General features: G+C 40.9%; 2 protein-coding genes across 8 annotated transcripts in view; both read right to left on the bottom strand.

The window, feature by feature from the left end:
- The window catches only part of gabbr1a (gamma-aminobutyric acid (GABA) B receptor, 1a), a 41,908-nt gene extending 30,471 nt beyond the window's left edge, over window positions 1–11,437 (bottom strand). The window contains exons 1-6 of one of the 5 annotated variants that reach the window (XM_076975821.1): window positions 10,982–11,437; window positions 7,555–7,641; window positions 6,463–6,527; window positions 6,127–6,265; window positions 4,979–5,164; window positions 1,184–1,201 (exon numbers count right to left, since the gene is read on the bottom strand). In XM_076975821.1, coding sequence (XP_076831936.1) covers window positions 1,184–1,201; window positions 4,979–5,164; window positions 6,127–6,265; window positions 6,463–6,527; window positions 7,555–7,633 — 487 coding nt within the window. In that variant the 5' untranslated portion in view covers window positions 7,634–7,641; window positions 10,982–11,437. Of the gene's footprint in view, window positions 1–1,183; window positions 1,202–4,978; window positions 5,165–6,126; window positions 6,266–6,462; window positions 6,528–7,554; window positions 7,642–10,981 lie in introns of those variants that run through there. The other 4 variants (XM_076975822.1, XM_076975823.1, XM_076975824.1 and 1 more) reach the window with 4 other exon arrangements.
- On the bottom strand, window positions 7,588–18,295 carry sh3bp5la (SH3-binding domain protein 5-like, a). Of its 3 annotated transcripts, XR_013121535.1 has the most exons (9): window positions 17,828–18,126; window positions 17,443–17,728; window positions 17,192–17,254; window positions 16,948–17,076; window positions 16,581–16,739; window positions 16,015–16,188; window positions 15,138–15,725; window positions 14,957–15,060; window positions 7,588–7,641 (listed from the first exon to the last, which is right to left on the bottom strand). XR_013121535.1 is itself a non-coding variant. In XM_076975827.1 (8 exons), the coding sequence occupies exons 2-8, from the start codon at window positions 17,662–17,664 to the stop codon at window positions 15,040–15,042; spliced, it is 1,356 nt and encodes a 451-aa protein (XP_076831942.1). In that variant the 5' UTR covers window positions 17,665–17,728; window positions 18,171–18,295; the 3' UTR covers window positions 12,893–15,039. The 3 variants fall into 3 exon arrangements, 2 of the variants coding, with proteins under 2 accessions (XP_076831942.1, XP_076831941.1); XM_076975827.1 differs by lacking the exons at window positions 7,588–7,641; window positions 17,828–18,126 and adding an exon at window positions 18,171–18,295 and having other exon boundaries at window positions 12,893–15,060; XM_076975826.1 differs by lacking the exon at window positions 7,588–7,641 and having other exon boundaries at window positions 12,893–15,060.
- Window positions 18,296–18,918: the final 623 nt, after the last annotated feature.

The following is an 18,918-nucleotide window of genomic DNA, read 5'->3' as shown; positions in this document are numbered from 1 at the left end:
ATTAAAAATCAAAGCAAGTATTAAACACCTCAGTAAAGGCTCAATGGGGACTCCATGTGTATGTAGACTATGCTGGAGAGGGTTCAGTGATGTTGGGCAGGATGCACTCAGCTGTGTGGCCGAGTTAAAAACATAGTTTCTACAAAACCAAACTGCCGTCTTATGTCAGAGCCCTACCCTCTAAATATAGACTACAAGTGAGCAGTGAGTTTAAAATGTTTGGAATAACTGTAGAAGTACTGAAAACAACAGTTTACAGGGGCACTCGTCTTAACATCACAAACGCAACTGAGAAACCGAAGAGTAATTAACCAAAACTTTACTATGGAGCCTAGAGTGGGTAAATCAAACAGTACCAATGGAGTATAACTAGAAAAACAAACCCTAAAGAAAGACAGTGGACCCAGCCAGCAAAGGAGGAGGAACCATTCGTTGACACACTAGTATTCAGAAGAAATAAAATACAGCTTTCTACCAACTGGCTACATTTGATTTTGCCTATAGATGCACAGATGAATGGATGGACTGAGAGCAAATCTTCCTTCTGATTATAAAAAAACTGTTACTGCAGTGGCTAAAAAATAAACTTGAATCATATGTATGAATCATATGTGAATAATATGTATGTAACAGCATGTGCTACAAAATCTAGTCTTTCCTGCTCTAACACAACTCATGTTATCAGGATGCACAAGGCTGCATCTTTCATTTTGTATTTTCGTCCTTGTAGATTTGCTCTCGATGAAAGAGAGCCCTCTAGTGGTCAAAAGAATCATTTAAGCAGAGCCACACTGCTACGAGTAACTATAAATTATGCTACCTATCAAATTCAGGCTCATAAAGTAAAGGCATGATGTCACTCAGGTGATTTTAATAATTAATTCTATCTGCAGGGCTCAGCTAATTTGCATTTCCAAGTGACAGAAATAATTTATCAGGGAAGAATATGAAATATTTAATTTGAAATATTCATTTCTGCTACCTGTTCACCTGAATTATATCTGTGTCACAGCACATGATGCACAAGCAACAACTGTAATATCTAGAAAAAAATAAGTGCAGAGCTGCATGTCAGGTTTAGTTCAGTTTTCATAAGCTTACCCCCTTTTACACATGAGCTAACACCACTAACTTACACCAATAACTTTGAATACTAATCTACTAAATAATCTCCAGGTCTTACCTGTATAATTTCTGTCATCTGATGGCAAACACACAAAGAGAAACAAAACACAAGTTAAAAGACCTGCAAGGCATTAAAGGGAATTAGTAGCATTTGACTCACATTTGACTGTGTTTAAGAAAGCAGGAAAAGTTTCATTAAGACAGGCAGTGATAGGATCTCATTACTTTCTCAACGCAGCCTGATAGGGTGATTTTCATGCTACCAGGTGTGTTCCCCAACTAATAATAAGAACTGTGAATGAAATACGATGAAAAGTTCCAATCTGGTTTTAGGCCCCATCACAGTACTGAAACAGCATTAGTTAAAGTAACAAATGATCTCCTCCTTGCTTCAGATCAAGGCTATGTATCACTGTTAGTGCTTCTTGATCTTAGTGCAGCATTCGACACAATTGATCATAGGATCTTGCTAGAAAGGTTAGAATGCTGGGTTGGAGTCTCTGGCACAGACCTTTCATGGTTTTATTCTTACTTAACAAATCGCGATCAGTTTGTAGAGCTCAATAATATTCCATCCAAACGTACAATAGTTAAATATGGGGTCCCGCAAGGCTCCATCTTAGGACCACTATTATTTACATTATATATGCTACCATTGGGCACAGTTATAAACAAACATGGTGTCAATTTTCACTGCTATGCAGATGACACTCAACTTTACATATCAGCCAAACCTGATGACAAACTCAGTTTAGGAAAAATTGAGGCCTGTGTAAGAGATATTAAATGCTGGATGTCTCTAAACTTCCTCCAACTAAATGAGGACAAAACAGAAGTTCTCCTTGTGGGCCCTAAGGTCGCAAGACAAAAAATTCCAAATTTATTGCTTAATCTTGCAGACTACCCCATTACACCTGGCACAGTAGCCAAAAACCTAGGCGTCATACTCGACTCCGACCTATCATTTGATAAATACATAGATAATACTACTAGGATAGCATTTCTACATCTCCGCAACATTGCCAAATTAAGAAATGCATTATCACAGGATGATGCAGAAAAATTGGTGCACGCCTTTGTTAGCTCTAGATTAGACTACTGCAATTCACTACTGTCAGGATGTTCAAATAGGAATCTAAATAAACTTCAAATAGTTCAAAATGCCGCAGCCAGAGTTCTGACCAGAACTAGAAAATTTCAGCATATTAGACCAGTCCTATCAGCCCTGCATTGGCTCCCAGTTAAATTTCGTATTGATTTTAAAATTCTATTATTAACATATAAAGCACTACACGGGCTTGCTCCTGAATACCTCCAGGAACTTATGTCCTACTATGAACCCCCACGTCAACTAAGATCACAGGGTGCTGGTCTTTTATTAGTTCCACAAATTAATAAGGTAACAGCAGGGGGAAGAGCCTTTTCTTATAAGGCCCCCCAGCTTTGGAACAACCTTCCAAAATGCGTACGGGACTCTGACACAGTCACAATCTTTAAGTCTAGGTTGAAAACCCACCTATTTGGTTTAGCGTTTGATAATTAACATCCCCCTCTTAGATAAAGGTACAGATCCAGGGGTTCATAGATGAAGGGTTTTATGGTAGACTGAGGCGCTGGTGCTGTCGTACTGTCACTGCTCGTGGTCACTCAAGTTTGTTGACAGTGCAGTGGATGGATGCCATTGTCTCAGAATGCCCCCAAGCCTATGTTACCTTCTGGTTCTGCCTTTTTAGCTAGGCTGTAATAGTTTAACTTAATGCCGGAGTTGCTGCCACACTCCAGAAATGTGTTTAATTTCATCTGTCCTGGATATGTCCTCATACAGAGCTAATTTTCCCTGTTTTATTTTCTCCACATGGCTGCCCGCCTGCTCGAGGAAAAATGAGATGAGGAGAGACAAGCGATCCATCCAGTGCCAGCCACCTACTGCTGGATAAGCCTACACCATGATGGACAATACTACATCTTTTCCTTTTCTTTATTTCTTTCTGTCTAAATTGTTGTTGTTGTCATATTGACAACATGGTGTCGGCCAGAGGAGGATGGGTTCCCCCCCTGAGTCTTGGTTCCTCTCAAGGTTTCTTCCTCATGCAAAAAACTAGGGAGTTTTTCCTTGCCACTGTTGCCCTTGGCTTGCTCACTGGGGGCTAGGACTCGGCACTTGTAAAGCTGCTTTGTGACAACAACTGTTGTAAAAAGCACTATATAAATAAATAAAAATAAATAAAAAATAAAAAATTCACCAGGACTTGGCTGAAATGGCTGAACTGGGTGTGTGTATGTGTGTGACAAACCTCCAAACACAATAGCACACTGTACTTCACTTTTTCCTATATAATTCTTTATAATACTATAATACTAGTGTTTCTTGTACTCCATAGTGTCTGATATCTAATATTATTGTAGTGAAACTGGAGTCTCTAATGGTTCTCATTAAGCAACAATGACAAAAATTTGTGGATCATGTCAGATACTCTGCACAGCATGTAAGTACATATATGCATGTATTATGGTGGCCCACCAGGGACAAATTATGACATCATTTACAAAATGAGCAAAAGTTGAGAACATGACTGCATTAAGTGACAAAAACAATACATTAATGTGGCTAATGTATACCTACATCATAACAACAATCATTTAAAAAATGCAACATTTGTGGAAAAAATCCCAAAAACATTAAGTGACATTATAATATCATTAAGCTCACAACACAAGAGCCTTAACCAAAATAGAAAAACATTTTCCAAAAACACTGCATTTGAGGTCAGAAACACTGCACGTGAGGTCAGAAACACTCTAGATGAGGTCAGAAACACTGTGCATGAGGTCAGAAACACTGCACGTGAGGCCCTTCATAATGGAAGTGCTCCTAGACACTTGGGTTCCCCCCTTGAATGCATGATGGTAATTTATTGACCCATAAATGGACAGAGCGCTAACATTTCTCTTCAAATGCCACTTAACAAACAGCTCAGGATGTCACTCTGTTTCCTATGATTTTCTTCAGTTTATTGATTTGATAAGTCTGTGCTCATGTTTTGATACGTTGCCGTAATGCTGCTGTGAGATTTAGGGTTTTTCATTTTGTTACGATCATGTTCATAACTTGTTTATTTGTTTGTATGCTTCCTAAATGCTATTGTGATTTCTCTGATTTTGATATCTAAATATAGCCTCACTGCTATTAAGAGTTGGAACCCTTTTACCCCCAAAACTTCCTTAATTCTGGAATAGATTGGCAAAGATTCAACAAGCAACTGGAAACACTCATCAAAAGGTTTTGGTCCATATGGACATTATAGCATCACCCGGTTGCCTTGACATCATGACATCACAGCATCACGTGGTTGCTTTGACATCACAGCATCATGCGGTTGCCTTGACATCACAGCATCGCGCAGGTTTGTCGGCTGCACATGCGTGTTGTGATTCTTCCGTTCCCACACATCCCAAAGGGGCTCTATTGGCCGGAGATCTGCTTACTGCGGATGCCATTTGAATACAGTGAACTCACTCTTATGTTCAAGAAACCAGTCTAATATGAGTTCTGTGACATGGAACATGGATCCCAAGACATTCTTGATTCTGACCCTACCATCAAAATGTCTCAGCAGAAACTCATCAAGCCAGGAAACATCTTTTTTCTATTGCCCAATTTTGGCGCATCCATATGAATTGTAGCCACAGCAGCTTGTTGTTATATATATATTATAATTATATATAATAATAATAATAATAATAATAATAATAATAATAATATATAAATGAGTGCCTCTGAAAATTCTTAGAGGTGAAACTTTTTCATGGTCTGTCTGTGTGTGGCCATGTGTCTGGCATCATAATAACTTACAGACACACAATGGCTTGGGTGAGTCCCATCTGCCCAGTTTGGTGCAGTGAGAGATGTTTCTGCCCTCCAGCAGGAAGCCGGCATGACAGCTGTAATGCAGCACAGTGCCCTCTGCTGGAGGTCCGGGGGGCAGCAGTGTCACTCTCCCATTCTCCAAAGACGTCCAGACACGAGGACACAGCAGCACTGAGCGGTAGTGAAACATTTTCTTTGTAATTCATTCATATTTAACATTACAGTCTATCAAATTCTAACATCTGATTCTAAACCAAAATGTTAACCAGCTCATACTGAACCAGTAAAGGCATTGTGGGCAACGCATAGAGACAGCACTTACTATAATGTAACAGAGAAATATTTTACCTTTTCATATCATGCATAAGTCCACATGACTGCATGTGCAGAGAACACTGGAGATTTTGTTTTAGTTTTATGAGGGAAAAAGTATTATATAGCTACAGACTTGCAATGGCAAGCCACTATTAACAAGACATCAGTTACATTTATTACCTGGTTGGCAATGTAACATGACAGATCAGTAACATTTTTAATATACTGAGAATTTTTGGAACACTGCAGTGAAAAACATGTCACAAATATCTTGTATTTTCAAAGCAAACATTAGGTTGTTTTTTTTTATACAAGTGACAACTTGTGCGTTGCAGGTTTAACATTTCTCGTTAGCTGTAGCTACAACTAACAGCTACAAAATACAAAGTGGAGTAATACTTTTGTCACTTTGCAGCAGAGTAGCTTGCAACACACATGGATATGATACATTTTTCAGAACGAATGCTACACTTTAACAGCAGAGTAATCAAACTCGGTGCTTTAATCACTGAATTTGATTTGCAAGCTTTTCAGACTCCTCCCATTTGCATGAAAGGAATGTTTCATGGTGCTTTCAGTGAATCCGGTACCTGACTTACCTGTTGAACACTCAGTATCACTTGTGCAAAGGGAACTTTAGACATGGCTGTGATCTGAATGTAAACCTCCTGCAGTAAACCTCCTGCAGTGTGGTTGCACAAACCCAAGCATCACTTGTCTTGTTATGCGCATTGAATGCAAGATTATGCACCTTGAAATGTGAGCACTTCAGTGTGAGTGTGGGGGTGTGGTCAGAGGGTGCCTGACCCAGAACTTACAGCACGTGGTCTGCTGCCTCATGTCTGTCCAGGTACCATCAGAGAGACACTTCCGCACTTTTGGACCCACAATCACACGGTTCCCACGACAGATGTACTCTATCTCATAGTCTACAGGCAAAATTTGCACGCTGCGAATCTATGAGGACAGAAGAGATCAAAAGATAGGTTAAGATTATGAGACGAGAGCAAAAATTGAGAGATAAAAAGATTGAGAGATAGGAGGAAAAAAAAATCCAGAGATGAGAAATGAGATTTCTTTGTCAGAGTGATGATGCTGATGATCTGGTGTTGATCCATCAGTATAATACAACACCCGACCCTGCTCAACATTACCTGATCCTGAGTCAGTCCTCTGTAGCGTATCCCTCCATCTCTAGGAGGACGGATGATAGCACACCCTGAGAGACACACAGAGAGAACAGGGCCACAGCATGTAGCACCAGATTCTTGAATGTTGACTGAGAATCAACATAGTGTATCTCACTAATTAAATGATAAACTATAAGACAAGCTGTGGCAAACTCAATCTAATCTCAGGAGCTTTCAGTACAATACATTACAACCACTCAGAGCCCTAAAGGAAATATAGACTACATATCACAAAAATCACCAAATCCACAAACTCAACTGTATTTTTTTTTTACCTTAGATTGAAATTGGTGTCTTGAATAACTTTGAAATATGGCGTAAGATACACTATGAAGTTTTAGGATAACTAAAAACTAAACACTGTCAAGAGGTATAGGATCCTGCCAAAATGTGTGGTTACTACGGTAACGATGACCAACAGAGAGGACAAGGAAGATTATCTTGGAAGTGAGCGTGGCGTCGTGATAAAATGGTTTTGATTGCAGGCACTACTTCCTGTCTCAACCTCCTCCCTCATACAGTTGGTTGATTTCATTTACTCAAAACACAATATTCATTTTCAGCAAACCATCTTATTACACACTTCCGCTTGAGTCATGAAGTTATTATTAAAATGTATTTTAAAAACATTTGTAAAAAAAATAGTTAAAATCCAAAATTCAAATTCATGGTCTCATTTTAAAATATTTAGTATGCATTTGTACCTTTGCTGTTATGTGGACAATGACATATCACAGACATGAGTTCAGCTTTAGTCTAAAAACTCATTTTTTTGTCTCCTACAACTTCTAATTATGTGTTTCAGGTGTGCCGCTAGCATGCCTCAGTGTAAGGTTAGGATCAGTACAGCACAGCACATTTTCAAAAGCAAACTTTTTATTTCATGTTCACTCTCACAAGGAAACCTGTGGTCAGCCACTTTGCATGCCAGGAAGAGGAAACTACTGTATATCCCTCTGAGCATCAATCTTTCTCTCTCTGAGTCCCTCTCTTACACACACACACACACTCACACTCACTTACATGCACTCACACACATGCACACACATACATTACCTCCGGTTGTTGAATTATGTATGGATACGATAAGAGTGGGAAGCATGTTGAAAATTACAAGAAACAATAGCTGTGCCATGTCTGCATCTAACAAAGGATGAGAGAGAGAAGGGGTTAAAAATAACAAACACAATATATTTAAGCATTTCAGCTCTCAGACCATTTAAAGCAGCTGGACGGTTCCACCTCATCTCTTGAGTGAAACATAAGAGATCGTGGATGTAGCCAAACTCACTTCTAACCGAAGCCCATGCAGACAATGAGGTCAACATCAACAGCCATTACACAGCATTACCTATTACAGCAAGATGAATTTCAAATGGATAATAAGCATAACCAGTCCCTGTGCAATGGAATAAAGTAGTTTATATATGAGCAGACATATAATTGCCAGTTATCTTTATTTAAGTCATCTTTTAATGACGGTTGTTCCATCTTAGCATGAATGGGCTCCTTCATGCATCTTTTATAGGATATTTCTACTCTGATTTTCTCCCCTATTTTGCACATTTGCACATTACTGTCCTCAAAGAAGTGTCCTTCGACTTTAAGATAAAAGATCCCCTCAGTTTAGAGTTGACAAATAAGCCTTACTTTTTGGAGTTTGCACTTATTTTGTAGACAGGTAGATTCATCTCACTGATCTTGCTATACAGCTCTGTCCACCCCTCTGTAAATTATGTTGCTCCGGGGGTGATTATGTGTACGGTGTATGAGATTCTGTCTTACAGTAATACGCTATCATGTTAGGAAGACAAAGGGATGCCATGTTTGCTGAAAATCCTCCTGAATCTCTTGAACACTTCAGACACAGGGGGAAACAGCAAGGGGCACTCCGGGTACACAAAAGGATAACGTTCTAACTGCTCTGTTGCTGTTCACCTTCAGTCTCCCCGCTGTTCTTGCTAAACTAGCTAACTGTTTGGACAAAGGCCCAGTCTGGGTGGCCACATGCTTTCAAACCCTCTCTGATACATTAATGCTGCTTGTCTTTGAACAGTGGATATCAGGAATCAAATAGCAAATACTGACTGGTATGATTGAATTTCACGAGGTTGTGGATGTCAGAGTCCATGTAACCATCCTCCCTCATGTCTGCTACATGGGTCCAAGGGGCCAATTTGTTGTCCTGCACGTCCTTCTTGGTGAATGTGGCATGACTGGCCACTGTGCTGATGAGTTCAGGGAAGGCTGAAAGGTGCTGTGTGTAACATGTTTTATGTATCTATGGTAGTAACACAAGGCCCAATCGCTGGCGTCAGCCCCTGTTACTGGCTAGAACTAGTCTCTGACCTTTTTCTGCTAAATGCTAGTGCTTAGTGTAGCAAAGTAGCGTGGTCCCTTTGGAGTGATAGGGTGATCACTATCTGCGGTCGCTTTGCTGAGCAATGTCACAGCTGTCCTCTAGTAAGGTATCATGGAGGTGTTTTAGCATTGGTTAACGGGTTGGCTGAGGCTGTTTGGCTTCACGCTCTGATTGGTTATTCTTGCAGACAGCTGATTAATCCTTTTGCTAGTAATAAGTTACTTCTCTGTATGGGCAAGTTGATACTCAGAGGAACACCATTATCATCCAGACGTTTATTTTAGTGTTACTGGCCTGGGATAACATGGTGACCTTTCTTCACCTGTCCTTATACCTGAAGATCTTTTTTTGTGTTTATAGGATTAATAGTGAAGTAAAACTCTTATTTGCTAATTGTTTTTGAGTCTCTTGGAAATATTCTTAGCTGTTGTTATAGCCTCTCACAATGAAACCCAAGTGTAAGCTGTTAGGAATGAGACTATAATGGCGGCATCTGAATTGGAAACTTACTACTGGCATCAGAACTACTGGCACTGGCATCACAGCACGAGTGCTGTCGTACAGGCTGGCTGCCTAGAAGTGTTAAAATGTACAAGTGATTTGTGCAGAGAATTCCAACTGTGAATCAGTTTGCTGCATGAACACACTGGTGGACTGACAAACCAAAGGTGAATTACAGTTTAAATGACAGCCGTCCAGTCTTGAGAGGTGTACTCTCTTATGAGATGAATGTGAAGAGATTTTTGTGTTTCATCTGAATGAATATTTGTACAATAATATGCTACCACTTTGCCTTTTTTGGAACACCAAATGACAATGCGAACCTGAAAAATGCTTCATCACTATTGGCTAGAAGTGAATTTGACCACATTTAAGATCTTTTTGCTCCCTCAGAGTCCAAACTGTCCAAACAGGATACCTTGTAAATAACTTCAATATTTACAGCCATAACATTCAAATTTTAATATTTAAGAGTCCAATGTTTTTGTCTCTCGGTTTTACTTCCATTAATATCCTTTTAAAGTGAGAGCTATAATCTCCATTAAAGATACACTGCACAGGGCCAGTCATTTATTTGTAAAATGTTGAGAATGGTAATGTTATGCTGAACATGCTCCTTCAACTCAAAGCAGAAAGAAAGAAAAACAGACAACCACAACCAGCCACATCGAACTGGTAATATGATTCAGAGAGAGGCAGAAATTAGACAAACTGAATAAGGGGGCAGACAGCGGTGGAGGGAAAATTAGAGAGAGAGGAAGAGAGACAGAAAGAGAAGAAGAGAGAGAGAGAAACAGAGAGAGAGAGAGACAGAGAGAGAGAGAGAGAGAGAGAGAGAGAGAGAGAGAGAGAGAGAGAGGCATCAAAGCACTCCAGAATCACAGCAGGGTACAAAGACACAGAATAAATCGCTGAGGTGATGATCAGAGACCAGTGTTAAACTTTAAATACTTTCATGCAGTGCCCCTCCTCACTGCAAATGTAATTTCACCAGGGAAGCTCTGCGTGAAACCACTCCAATCACCAGTACCACTATTATAATCTGTGTGTGCCTAAATACATAAATGGTGGCTGCTAGCATTTATTATTTGTAGATAATAAAACCTCGTATATGTTTTTACTAGTGAGTAACCAACCAACAGGGCAACATCTTTAGCCTCTCTGTAAGGGTTGGGACTTTTTTCCAGGGACTGCACGCACTCAAGGGCCTTCCAGATAAGACTTTGGTGGTGGTGGGGTGCGTGTGTGTGTTCGTGCGTGTCTGTGTGTGCGTTTAACACAGGTAGCCACAAATAATCCACTACAATTTACTCCATTAGCCTATAGGAGTGTAAAACTGGAAAGCACGTATTAATGTGTCGTCAAATCGCACATTCAACTGCCCCATCTAAGAGCGCCTGCTGACTGCAAGTGGCCGTTATGAAGTACGCGTAGCGTTAACGGGCAGCAAGTCGTACCGGTGACCGTCCTAACAGTTGGGAATAGTAAATGTACAGTCTCGGTACCGAGCAGTCCAGTAGTAGCGTTACACGTTGCCCCATTAAAAACCAGTTATAACGTAAAATCAGGAACAGGTGAAATGAAAGACACTGACATATATGAACAAACTGATTTACTCACAAACGTGACTGGCCGTAAACGTCCTTCAGTTTCGACTCGGGCGGGGAGAATTATTTCCGTTTACTGGGTGTTTACATACATCAACGATTATGGTCGTTACTGATTTGATAGTGCAAGTCCGGCGTCGGTGCATAGTCTAAGATATTGATGGCTTATACATCACTGCGGATATTGCTTTGAGAGAAAAAATCCATCTGATATGTATATTAAAGGCTACATACAAACACAAGCCCCTACAAACGTTTTAGTATCGACACCGTTCATTCTTCCTCCTTCCTCCTCCTCTCTCCACTCTTCACGAGCTCACGTCACGCGCCTGCGTCGCAATCCGTTCATCGTGGATCCGTTTGTCCTGGTAATTTTTTGCCGGTTGGGTAAATGGCCATAAAATGCAACTTCGGATAACCGTGCATATAGACTGATTTCTTTTGAACTCTGGCTCTGTTCGGACTGTCTCTAGTTTGTGTGCTGTAGCTTGGGTCGTGTCTCCCCCTACACCACCCACCCATCCATCTACCCACCCGTGCACTTCGCTCCGAGCGCATTCGTCTATTTATATTCATCGATTAATAATTGAGAAGATTCCAGTCGAATATTCTATTTTCGTGGTGAAGGCTCACGTGCTCCAATTGTTAGTTATTTTAACTTTTCATGTGCGCGTGCACAAACCAAACGCAGGGGACACCACCTCCCTTTGCTGGAGACCCATACGTGCACTGACCGTGTTACATTTGGTACCGTTCAAATAATTGCGAGTACTGATCGATGGTCAATTTCTCAACACAGGACCTATCGGCTGGATATTAACTGGTTGACGGGCTATCATCGACACAGCACGGACACTGGGATGGTAGCAATGTTGATAGAATGACATTTCAATTAAACTAGGCAAATACATCCATAATGTTGCAATTCATCATTGTGTGGGCACATCAAAATGCAAATATCTGAAATAGTCTATAATGAGGTATCCTGAGAGTCTTTATGCTTTCTCGGAAAATTACTTAATCAGCAATGTTTCCTCTACTACTGCAAGATCACATGCAGGTATGAAGATGGAGACGTTACTGAAGAGAAGTGAGATATTCTGGGAGGACATTTCTCATTATACTTATGCAAAACAGAATGCGAAAAACACCAACAAATGCATAAATACATGGAGACGGAGGGAGCAGGATAAAATTCACATTTGAAAAGGACAAAAGTAAAAACAATAGGAGTTTACACATTCAAGGTTGTATTAGACACTGCAGTAGCAACTTTCGTGCACATTTTCATGAAAAACGATCTCAAAATACCGTTAGAGAGGGACAACTGAAATGAAAACCACAGCAGATCTGATCAAACAAGAGGAATCATTTATGAATCAAGGACAAACATCTATCATATACAGACAGAATCAGATCCAAAATATGCTATAACTAGTCAACTACAGCCAGCTTAAATAATCAAATACAATTATTTTCAGAAGTCGGTTGATATGTACTGCATTAAATTATGTAATACACACCTACAGAGTGGATGCATTCCTTTTTATGTTGTGGCATTTTAATGCGTGCCAAATTCTTGTGTTGCGTCATGTTTACACTATATACTGGTAACACACTAGTTCTATACTCAAACCCAGTGTTTCGAATAACGCCGTTAAAAATAACGACGTCATTTTGTCAGTAACGGGATAATATAATTAATAACTTTTCCTGTCGTTACAACGCCGTTGACGTTACTGGTCATTAAAAGCGGTGCGTTACTATATATTGATATACTAACAGTAATCCGAGCGGACCGCTGTCCAGGCTAGTGAGGAGTAACAGATCTCGATAGGTCACGGTGTAACACCTGTTTAACTTAACAAGCGTTATGGTAGCCAATCAGAGTCAGTGATTTTACACGCGTGCCGAAGCACACCAGTGACGACACAAACGGAGAAGAGGCAGAAATGGCGAGTCAGGAGCAAGCCGAAGAAAAATGAGCATTTTCAAGGTGGCGATATAAACATTATTTAAGAAAATACTTGAAGTTCCTGAATGTCTACCAGACTGGGTATTTGATTTATTTAATTAAGAATAGAGGTTTTATTGTTAAGTTTACTTCTGTTGTGAACAAACCAGTTGACTCCGGTTGAGAGAATTTAATTTGATAGATGTAAATGCACTTTATATAGTGTAACTGTTTACTTTTGCTTTTTTTTTTGCATTTGAAATTTTAAGGGATTTTATCCTGCACTGGTCTGTTGATGTGCAATAAGTATCAAAAGTTAAACACCTTTCTGATCTACTCATTTCAACTGACTGTGAAAACTGCTTTTTCAAAAAATCCTTATTCATTGGCATATAACTTTTTTTAAACTGTAATGCAAATAGTTACTTTCCCTGGTAACGAGTTACTTTTATTATAGAGTAATTCAGTTACTAACTCAGCTACATTTTTGAACAAGTAGTGAGTAACTATAACTAATTACTTTTTTTAAGTAACGTTCCCAACACTGCTCAAACCCCTTGCATTTGTGATAGTGCACTGAATGTCAAACATCCCTAGTATGAGTGCAATAATAAGCTACAGGCCTGAATTTGGACTGCAACAACAGTAATTATCCTGTGAATAAAGGCAACGCTCCCATGATTCACTGATCTTAAGATAATCACATTAACTGGTGACCAGTAAGCCACTGTGTTCTTACCTGTTACTACTGTTAAGGCTAATTATGTATGACTAAGTAATAATACCAAGTGTGTATGAGTCAAAGATTCAGGACTCTGAATGGTATGGTCTACTGTTACTATCTACAGAAGAAAAGGGTATATGAAGTATAATGCGCCTAATGTATAATGTGCCTAACTTGTAAAAGGCAGACCAAGGCTTGAAAATGTACAAATTGCTTATGAGGTTTGGAGTGAAAAAAGGAAGAGGCAAACGGTGGAACAAATGTGACTTTGCTTCTGAAGTATTCCGGCAATGGTGTTACACACGTTTCACCCAGACCTGAAAATTTTCAGCAAACAGCACAACACAGTTTTCTAATTGAAAACCTGTCACTATTATCAGCTTCATGAAACCCGTGATATACAGCTTGTCTGGGTTAAAGAGGTGTAAATTGAGTCCAGCAGTAATTACAGAGACATCGATTTATTGTTTTGTAGCAGCTATGTCACATGCGCATTTACCCAGTCCTGTCAGTTTCTATTTGCAATCATAATCCTCTGTCACACAAATACTGACAAACCTTTAATGTGTCTTACCATAATCTTACCATCGAAATTGATAATAAGCTTAGTAATTTAATTTGCTACTATGATGTCAGGCCTAATTTACCAAAGTTGTCACCCGTACTTGATATGACCCCCCCTTAACACACACACACACACACACACACACACACAAAACTGTTCCCTTTCAGTACAGTTGTTGGTGTGATCTTGAAAACAAATAAACTGCTGAAATCACAGGATTAAGTACAGGTTGAACACTCCAATTTAAGAAGATTACTTTTCCATCACATCCACAGGATGCCATCTGTGATCCTGAATATTTATTGTGATAATTAGGTCAGCACTGTGCATTTAATAAATGACCAAAAGTAGCTGCTGTTTTCATTAACCAAGATGAATGCATTTCAAACTTCGCTGAAACAACTTTGAGGCCATTTTACAACATAATGTATTATGTTTTGTTACAAATGAGTTTATCACTTTTCCACATAATTATTCACAAGAAGGCCTTTTCTTCAGCCTAATCACTTCCCTGTGTGAGTTTGAGAGGAGTACACTCAAAGATGTGAGAAAGTGCTAAAAAAAATTATTAACAGCATTGTTATGGCATTGTTCAAATCCAATTCAAGTAATGTAAACTAGAATACAGTAGAAAAACCTTGAAAATTATTTCAACTGCAGTAAGGTAGCACATGCATTTCCATATTGGGAGGGTTGTGCGTTTCAGTTTATATACTGTATAATTATTATAAATATAATTACAAACCTTCAGGGTCCGTTTTCTGAGCACAAAGGCTTAAAATGTCTTCCACTGCAGACTCATGATACAAACCCAAACACCACTTGGAGTCAGGGAAGGCTGAGACCGCACTGCAAACATGACAAAAGCCATTTAGGTCAAAACCTACCCTTTATGTGCAGCGCACAGGGGATACTCATAGACTCACACTCCTCTGGTGCTGCCTGAACAATTGCTCTTGCTTCTCCTGCTCCAGATCCTCCAGCTTTTTGTCCTTTTGTTCCGTCACTGATCCCCCCATTTCACTCATCTTTCCTTTCTCCTCTTCTTCTCCTGAGAGACTGAGGCTGTCGCTCAGCTGCCCGAGGTGGTCGACAGAGTCACACTTCTCCAAGTCGGAGGCAATAGTCTTGAAGCTTAAAACTGAGAGGGAGTCAGAACTGATTACACCTCCACCTGTTGTTCTACCCTTTTCACTCTCCCACCATCCAGATTTCCCATGTGTCTCCACCCATTCTTCCGTCTTAACCACGCCCTTCTGTCCATCCACCCAGTCGTCCATCTTTGTGCGGTCTGCGAAGAGACCTCCTTCGTTTCGTGCACTAACGACCGCCTCGGCTCCTACCGGAGGACTCCGTGCACCGATGGCTTTTCGAGGTTCTTCCCTGGGATCGGCCAGTCCCCTCTGGGCATGAATCTCCTCGCTGATTTGCTCAAGGTGGCGCAGAGTAACGGAGTAACGCCTCTTTACTTCACTCACCTGTTCTTCTAACTCTGTAACTTTCTGCTTGTGCTCCTGTTGGCATGAGGCACACTCTGTCAGACCGATTTAATCAAAGATGAAGGTTAGCTCAATCGGCTACAGAACAAGATATATCCCATAACCATCAAAGCACAAGACGGTAAACATAATACCGTCGGTCTGTAATACAATAGTCTCATTACTGCTTTTGGTTGCAACACTAGTTGCCTTTTAAAAAATCTTTTAGAATCTACTGTACAACAAAATATTACACAAACAGTATGTTCATCATAACATGCTACAAGATGTGTACTGACACAATGCTGAGTGAAATCTTGCTGACCTCCAATATGGAGTTGAACTGAGCCTTGAGTTCAAAGTAAGGCTTAGACTTGATAATGGCCCTCCTGAGGTTCTTCTGCAGGGTCTGCACGTGTGCCTCCGCGGCTTGGCACAGCTGTGTGACACGCATGTGCTCACGCTCGCTACGCACACGTTCCTCCTCAGCCTCGTTCACCTGACAGAAATAGACGGGCATCAACTTACTCAGAATCTCAAGCAGTCAGCTGCTGTAACCTAAGACAATACCTGTGCAACATGAGCCGTGCTAATTTGGATCAGCTCAGCCCAATGCATTACGAAATGGCGGAGATGTTCTCGCTTAAAGGCACGGATGTTCTTCAAATAGCCAACAGTGTGCTCATAGCCACCATCTTTTTAAGCAGGCCTTCAAAGAATAAACTATTCAAAGATGATCCAGTGATCCAGGTTTCATGTTGCAGCAGCCGAGAAAAACACAAAACCATGACCTAACACTAAAGTTCCAATGTCGAGCTGAGTGAACGGAGAAGTGCTGAGTTTGGAAGACGATTAAAGAGAGTGCAGGGTACTTTTTGCTAGGGGAGATACCTTCACTGTGGCGTGATTGAGCATCTCCTGCCATGTTTGATCCAGGGTCTTGTCTGCCGTCATGCCCTGCTCAGCCACGAACACCATCTCACGTGCAGCTGTGTGCATGGAGACGGCCCTCTCGTACCTAAGCGCTGCGTTCTGGGTCTCCTGCTGGGCCTAAGACGCACGTGATGAAATTGCAAAAATATCAGGGGGTTACTAAGGGACAGGGCCGACAACCAAACAATTATGCAGGAGTTGATTATAGGATAGTCAAAGGTGCATTTGCCTTGCTTTGTTACTTCATAGTTATGTTTAAAGGTATTTAGAGACTTGTACTTAAAAATATTTTGTTTCACAAAACCATACATTAGAGAAGAAGTACCTCCTTAGCTGATCTCCGTGCCTCATAGTACGGTCTGGCTTTCTCAATGCAAGCGCCAAGTTGAGAGTTTTGAGCATTGAGCTTCCTAGCTGAATCAGTAAGAATCTTTCTGTAGCCTGACCTTGCATTCTGAAAGAACGACACATAAAAGACACTGTTCAATTGTTTCGAGTAATGCAATACAGCATTTGTGTGAATGGAAATGGCAAATAATTAAACCAATAAACCCTGGTGTTTAGCTTACATGTAGTTGCAGCTCGAGCTGGTTAATCTCCTCGCTGGCTTCATTCAGGTGCTCCAACTCCTCCTGGACGAGGAGGAACCGCTTCTTTTAGTCACTTAGCACGACTTCATAAACATCTCCATAACATTATGACTGCTATGTAAATAATAGTAGCTGGACACATTAGTGATACGCATGTGCCATTTGTTATATGTTAAATTAACAATATAACTAACAAGCTAGCTAGAGTCCCACGGAAATGTGTTGTTTACCTGTATCCTCGGGTCCAGTTCATCATGAGGTGGCTGCCTATGAATCCCTTTCTCTTCTTCTTTACAAGCGTCGTTCACTCCGGTCTCCACAGATTCGCCATCAACATGTCTGCTTTTACATTCAAAAATACCGTCTTCCGCAACTTCATCTAGGACTTCTTTAAGGTTTCCCAGTTTATCCAGATCCAGAGAACCCGCAGAACCCAAGACCTTCTGCTCCATGTCCTTTCCAGGTCGAGCTCGAAATGACAACAAATGTAACCAGCTAACAAAGTAGCTAGTTAGCCTGCTGAGTAAAAGTTAAAAGTTGATGCAACTAGATCTGTTACCTAGCGAGCTATAGTTTTTATAAGTTCAGGCAAGGCTAATTATTGCTCATTTGAACCTGATAGTAGTCTGTTCCACTCGTAGCATCTTCAGCCTTCTGTCAATGTCTAGTTAGCTACCTAGCTAACTTTGCTAGCTACCTAGTTAAGGTAGGTTGTGTCGGGCTTGGCGGCTAAATAACTAGCCTGTTGTATTTTGTGAATACCATTATTTAGTGGAATTTTGTGCGCGGTTACATTGCAACTATCAATACTTTAATGTCACTAAAAGAAGATAGATTACACCGTTTCTAAGCTCGCCGAATCACGCACGCCAGTTTACGAATATGACGGAGTGGCAGAGATACGTCAAAATACGAAACACGTCAGGGGCGTGTCGGATTACTGGGGATCATTACGTACCTGCCCACGATCGTGTCGGATTACTCAGGATCATTACGTAACAGCCCACGATCGTGTCAGGATCATTATAGAACAACCCACGACTCGATATCATTACGTAACAGCCCACGATCGTGTCAGGATCATTATATAACAGCCCACGCCTCGATATCATTACATAACAGCCCACGATCGTGTCATGATCGTTATATAACAGCCCACGACTCGGGATCATTATGTAACAGCCCACAATCGTGTCGGATTATTCGGGATCATTACGTAACAGCCCACGATCGTGCCGGCGTTCTTAGGATCATTACGTAACAGCCACGATCGTGTCGGGATCATTACGTAACAGCCCACGATCATGTCGGCTTCCTTGGCATCATTACGTAACAGGGGATCCCCACGATCGTGTCGGATTACTCGGGATCATTGCGTAACAGCCCACGATCGTGTTGGCGTCCTCAGGATCATTACTTAACAGCCCACGAGTCGGATTACTCTGGATCATTACGTAACAGCCCACGATCGTGTCGGCGTCCTCAGGATCATTATGTAACAGCCCACGATCGTGTCGGCGTCCTCAGGATCATTACTTAACAGCCCATGAGGTAACAGCCCACGATCGTGTCGGCGTCCTCAGGATCATTACGTAACAGCCCACGATCGTGTCGGATTACTCTGGATCATTACGTAACAGCCCACGATCGTGTCGGCTTCCTCGGCATCATTACGTGATCCCCACGATCGTGCTGGATTACTCGGG

Source organism: Brachyhypopomus gauderio, chromosome 16 (genome assembly GCF_052324685.1).
Source record: "Brachyhypopomus gauderio isolate BG-103 chromosome 16, BGAUD_0.2, whole genome shotgun sequence".
Classification (NCBI taxonomy): Eukaryota; Metazoa; Chordata; class Actinopteri; order Gymnotiformes; family Hypopomidae; genus Brachyhypopomus; species Brachyhypopomus gauderio.
Note: the sequence above shows the minus strand (reverse complement) of the source record. Positions and strands in the feature narration are given on the sequence as shown.